Source organism: Gaeumannomyces tritici (assembly GCF_000145635.1).
Source record: "Gaeumannomyces tritici R3-111a-1 unplaced genomic scaffold supercont2.6, whole genome shotgun sequence".
NCBI classification, from domain to species: Eukaryota; Fungi; Ascomycota; class Sordariomycetes; order Magnaporthales; family Magnaporthaceae; genus Gaeumannomyces; species Gaeumannomyces tritici.
The window spans coordinates 31,106-36,732 of NW_008804550.1; the positions used below are offsets into that span (position 1 = coordinate 31,106).

Here is a 5,627-nt window from a genome sequence, read left to right on the forward strand (position 1 = left end):
CCCAAACACCTAACGGGATTGGCAGTGGATGAAGCAAACCCGGTGTTTTGGTCTCGGGGTACCTTGTTGCGCCGGCAGTCGTGACAATTGCGGACATAGCGTCGGATGTCGACCTTCATATCCGGCCACCAGTAGTCCTTTTGTACTGCTTTAATGGTTTTATTTTGTCCCCCATGCCCGAAAATTGGAGGTGCATGCCTGTCCCGAATGAGTGCTGTACGCAGGAAAATTTTGCCGTCCCGTGTCTGTTCTGGTACAAACATTTTGCCATGCTGGAGGCCGAGCCACCTCGGCTCCAGCACCATCGGCGTGGACCCTTCGTCCATGTTTTATCACGCCAATATGCAGGCGTACACGGCCAGCAAAGCCGCCATGAACCGCATGGCTCTTGTCTACGCCCGCATCTTGAGCGACGTGGGGGCCGTGTCAACATCGCCGCGCCGGGTCTTGTCAACACCGAGCTTACAAACTTTAACCCCAACGGCGTAACAGTCGAAGAAGGCGCGCGGCGTATAGTCGGGCTGGCCGCTCTTGGCGAAGCCGGGCCATCGTCGACATTTTCAGATATCAACGGGCCACTTCCATAGTGAATCGACCCGAGCGAGCCGGTGATTCTGGCCGAAGGAGGAACTTGGAATCTTTTGTTCGTTGTGCTGCAAACCACATAATTGCAAATAAAGCAAATTTACGCGCGGGCAGTCCAATACACGTGGTTCCGGTCTAGTAGTTGCTATGCAGTGCATAGCTAACTTGCCATGCTCGTGTCATCCGCCCCCACGGCGGCCAAACAGACATCGCTAATGCGTGGGGGCTTTCCACCATTCTCGTTTTGGCGGGAATGTCCAGACATGATCAACAACATAAATACCATGTGATTGGTGGTTGTAGGCGTTGATGACATTATAATGCCCTATCTTGGCAGCTAAATCCAGGAGGTTAAATTCACCACCACCAACTGTAGCTCCACGCAGTTTTCCTAGTTGGAGTTGCTTACGCTTGAACTGCATTCATCTAGGTGCGAGACCGCGTCTCGCAGCCACCCGCACGCTATGTATCCGATCATTGTCAACCGCGAACGTTGGGTCCTGCTTGCTACCCCATAGGATATAACGAGCCTTGGATTATCTGCCAGCTTCGAAAACCCTACCGCCCCGACGCTGGCAGCTAGACACAAACTTTCAAGCCCAGGCTGTTTAAAACAAGGGGTGTGTAGGCCGAAGCTGGTGGCTCGGCTTGCAGAAGCCATTAACTTATCAGTCCCTAACAAGCACTGTCCTACCACTGCGGGTGACTGCCCACGCCCAAATCTGGCACGTCCGGCGTGGCGAGGAACCGCACCACGGACTAGCTGCGGTATCTCCCGCTTCTTTCCAACACGCCCGTGGGGTTGTAGGTTCCGCCAAGCGAGGCGGACCGAAACACGCCGCGCCGTTCCCACCGTCCTCCGTTCCCTCAGAAGGTTCCCCGAGCCCCAGGGACCGTGGAAATAGACAGGTTACTTAAGATGGTAGGAAAGCAATATAAAAGAAAGAAAACCCACTCCCGTCCCAGTCAAAAAGGTTCCCTAAACAGCATCAACCCGCATTCAAGCCATCTTATCGACCACGTATTGTCCAAAATGAGCTACCAGAGCTTCCAGACGCTCCAGCCCGCTTTTAAAGCCCTGGTAATTTATATCCCCTCTCTTGAGTGATCATCCATCTCTACTCGGCGCTGACTCTAGCAAACACATAGGGTCATATCGGTGGGGGTCAATTTCCCTGCGGGCAAATACACTCCGGGTGTACCCTTGTCATGGTGCCTCTCACTGGCGGCTACATCAAGTCGGTCGAAGGCTTCGATTTCCAGCTAGATATGGAGGTAAAGGGTGGCGAGGACTGGTTCGAGGTAGACAACGACATGAAGACGGGCCGGCTTAAGATCGACGTCATGGCCTCGGACGCCGAAGGCCGCTGTCTGCGCTTCATCGTCGACGGTCTCACCCCCATCCCTGAAAACATTAATGCCTTGCTGGCTGGCGACCCGAACGGCAAAACCAATGAATGGGGGTTCGGCGGTATGAACAACAGCTTCTTTTACACATATACTCACGACACTGCCAAAGTAGATGCTAACTTGCCACCACCCGCGGAAGCTGACGCCATCCGTATCCAAACAGGCCACCCCGAGTATAAGGCGCTCGAGGGCATGGTGTTTGCGGGCAGCCAGCGATTCAGGAAGCTCGAATCCGGTATGATCGCTGCCGAGGTTCACATCTCGCGCGTAATTCCCGGAACTGGGGACCAGTCCTAAAACATAATTGGAACGGCACGCCTTGATAACTTTCATTCCCTTGTGGGCGAAGTGTATGGTTGGAATGCACATAACCGGACGTTGAGGGGAACGTGGATTTGAGAAACTTGTGTAGCAACGGGGCAAAGTAAAACAACTGGTTTGATGCAGCTAGCCTTAACCGTGCGATTAGGTGCAGCGCCGTGATTTGTGTCGCGCATCAGGGTTTGTTTTGCGAATGGCAAGAAAAAGGGGGGAAAGGACAAGGGACTGTAGGACCGCAAAGAAGAGAACTGCAGGAGAGAATATAAATGTAGACGCACCAAAAGAACGCAAGTCATGGGAGAAAAATGAATTATGGTACTCCAGTGTTACCGCCTTTACTCTAGCTCTTTCGGTTTCGCCTCTGCTTCTATCAATAGCTCCGATCTTATTCGCTCGTGAGGGCTGAGGTCCTGAGCGGCGTCTAGGAGAATTCGAAGGGATTTCACCCATACAGCCATCTCTCGCTTGTCTTGCCCCCCGTTTCGGCTTGCGGACCCCATGGCCCGGACGCATGTCTGCATGGCGGTGGTGAGCGGCCAAACGAGAAACCGATGAAGCTGGTGGAAAGCTTCGCGTCGCTTTCCATCCAGGTTGCGGCTTAGCAAAGGTGCTTAGGCCACGTCGAAAGAGGCCGCTGCCGCTTTCGCCGACGCGTCAGCTGCCAGGGTGGTGCATAGTTTATCTTGCTCGGCCTTGCGCCGAGCGGCTTCGTGCAAGATGATTTCGACGGCGTCAAGGTTCGTCCGGAATATGAGTGAGACTGGCTCTAGCGATGAGGGGCCGCCGCCACCCTCGGTAGCTGGTGATTCTCCTCTGGAGCTACAAGCGCTGCTGCTGCTTCTGCTGGGGGAGGAAAATGGGTGCGGGTGGTTGTCGACGCCATCCTCACCGTCACCCCCGCTTTGAGTCTCGCCACCAAGATGATGAGAGAGCAGGCAGTTGCGGCAGTAGGCGATTGCCTTCTCGATACTGTAATGCGAGTCCCAAAATGCACCAGATATGGCATCGCCCTGCTGCCTCGGCCGGCGCGTGTGGTACAGGTACTGGCGGTACAAGAAGATCATGATGGTGTTTCCTACGAAACCAGACACTGGCGTCTCTAGCGGGACTCCGGCGTTGAACAGCTGCTGCATCGAAGGCATTGTGGCGCCCTCTGGCGAGCCCTCGACGTGGTAGTCTTTGAGGAAGTCGCTGGGGCCGGGCAGTGGGACGGCAACTTGCTTGTCAAAGGCCGGGTCGCAGTTGGGCCGCAGACTGGAGAAGCCGTCGAGAAGTTACAAGGCCCAGAAAGTGCGGCGTCGCCCCTCGGCCTCGCCGGCGGTGTGTGGAAGTCCCCAGCTAGCAGCGACGCTGCGTTGGGAGTGGCCATCCTCTGGCTAGTCAAGTCCCATCATCTTCCCAAGGCGAATGGCGCGGCCAAGCGTAAGCCAGGAGCGCGCGAAGCTGGGCTGCTTGAGCTCATATAAAGCGAGGAGCGTGCACGTCTGCAGCGTGTTGATGCCGGCCAGACACATGCCACTCTCCTCGCGCTCGCATTCGTCGAGTAGACTTCGAGCCCGCTCATAGTGAGACTCAGCCCTCCCGCCACGCCCACCGTGTTCGGCCACGGTGCAGGCGCCCAAAGCAGCTATGGCATTGGAAAGCACCTCGACGCCAAGCGAGGGCGGCGTCTGGGCTAGCTCTGCGTCTAGTCGAGCTCGGTTGATAATAGGCAATGTCGGATGGAAAATGTCGAAGAAGAGGTCATGCAGGTCCGACTCCGGCCCTGCCGTGGGTGGTGGGCTCTCGGCCGCCGGCGGTGTCGGTAGCATGTCCAGACACATGAGATCAAGCTCCATGCCGCCCTGTGCGCAGCCTCCGTCGGACATGAAGTGTGCCATGGCGTCTGGCGGCAGCGCGGGATCTAAGCTGGCGGCAAAATCAAAGTCGAAGGCCGGGTCGTGAGGAACTGCCATGCCGCCACTGGTACTACTCCATGCACTCGAGGTCGTCGACGCCTCTGGGGTGACCACCACGCCCACAAACCTACAAACAAAACATTTCCCATTCCAGGCGTTGGCTTAGGGAGGACTGCCATCACCGATTGTTTAACTATTTTCTGCGTTTGCTCTACTGTGGCGCGTGAACGTGGCTGATTAACCCGGACGGGGTTTTTTTTTTTAGGTTTATAAGTCGCTTGTTTACTTTGCGTTTTCTAACAATCGCGCCCTGGGCTGGGCATGCACACGAGGGGCCTGGGCAACCCAGCCCCCATTCTTCCCGCATTCCTCGCTGCTATTTTTATAAGCAAAGGAGCACCGACGTCATAGCACCGTCGCGCAGGATATCGCTGATTGGTGACCTTGAGGCACTGATCAAAAGGCATGGGCCTCCAGCAACAGGGTAGAGGCCAGCTTCGGTAGCACTCCATGGTTGCATGACTTTCCACGCTACCATAACGGGCCGCCTCGCTTTTTTTAACGGCGCCAAATCGGGATCGACCTTGTCCATGGTTTCTATTTTGAACGCATTTCCCTATGCGTTACCCATGTGCAGATCCCGGCGCTCTGGCCACCAGTAACAACCCCACGACTCGTGGGGAGGGCCCTCCGCTGTTTCGACACTCTCGCGTGGCCGCGGGTGATGACCATTAACGCTGCGCTCACAGAGGCCTACGGAGGTGTGAGGGTTAAATAATCTACTGTGGGTAGGTCACTCGTGAAGCGAGGGCAGGGCGGATTCGAATTGGTGCTGCGATTGATGTTGAAAAATAAATGTAGGCTAGGCCTTATTTGGTAGGGGCTGAACATGGGGTGCTCTTGGCGCTACGTCGAAAATGGCGATTTTTTTCGCCTCCTATCTCCGTAGGCTTAGATGCTTATTTTGGCAACCTATCTAGAATGTTTCCACCAGCCTAGAAATAAAAGCACCCATGAAGAACTACGACGGAGTATAAATGCGTGGCTCTCCAGCCTCCATAAGTTTTGTAATTTCCCTTTTCCACCACCACCTACCAGATTCTCAGCTTCTCCTCTCCTAACTATCAGCCACTTCATTTAACCACATTCTACTTTGCTTTCGATCCAATCGACTAGGCACTTATCAAGCCGTCCTCATCAAACCACCAACTTTCTCCCACCCATTAACGCTACCAAACAAAAATGTACTTCTCCGCCGCCGTCCGCACCGCCCTCCTGGCCCTCCTGGCCGCCTCCCAGGTCGCCGCCGCGCCTTTAGCCACCGACAACGGCGTGGCCGCCGTCCGCATCGCGCAGCGGGGCGTTTCCGCGACCGCTGCCGCGGCCGCCGCGCAGGCGCTCGCCTCCCGCGCC

The 5,627-nt window shown here is 55.8% G+C and overlaps 4 protein-coding genes across 4 annotated transcripts in view; 3 read left to right on the forward strand and 1 right to left on the reverse strand.

The window, feature by feature from the left end:
* Positions 1-269: 269 nt before the first annotated feature.
* On the forward strand, positions 270-587 carry GGTG_10377 (short-chain dehydrogenase/reductase SDR; the record flags this gene model as incomplete). The annotated part of the gene is made up of 1 exon (XM_009228250.1): positions 270-587. The coding sequence occupies one exon, from the start codon at positions 270-272 to the stop codon at positions 585-587; it is 318 nt and encodes a 105-aa protein (XP_009226514.1).
* Positions 588-1,618: 1,031 nt separating this feature from the next.
* Positions 1,619-2,292, forward strand: GGTG_10378 (hypothetical protein; the record flags this gene model as incomplete). The annotated part of the gene is made up of 3 exons (XM_009228251.1): positions 1,619-1,666; positions 1,735-2,056; positions 2,135-2,292. 3 exons carry the CDS (start codon positions 1,619-1,621, stop codon positions 2,290-2,292), a joined length of 528 nt encoding a protein of 175 aa, XP_009226515.1.
* A 635-nt stretch (positions 2,293-2,927) lies between these two features.
* On the reverse strand, positions 2,928-4,806 carry GGTG_10379 (hypothetical protein; the record flags this gene model as incomplete). Its single annotated transcript, XM_009228252.1, has 3 exons — positions 2,928-3,570; positions 3,799-4,341; positions 4,619-4,806. The coding sequence occupies 3 exons, from the start codon at positions 4,804-4,806 to the stop codon at positions 2,928-2,930; spliced, it is 1,374 nt and encodes a 457-aa protein (XP_009226516.1).
* Positions 4,807-5,456: 650 nt separating this feature from the next.
* Positions 5,457-5,627, forward strand: part of GGTG_10380 (hypothetical protein) — a gene marked incomplete at both ends in the record, with an annotated part of 1,382 nt that continues 1,211 nt past the window's right edge. Inside the window, one exon of the mRNA XM_009228253.1 lies at positions 5,457-5,546. Coding sequence (XP_009226517.1) covers positions 5,457-5,546 — 90 coding nt within the window. The remainder of the gene's footprint in view (positions 5,547-5,627) is intronic.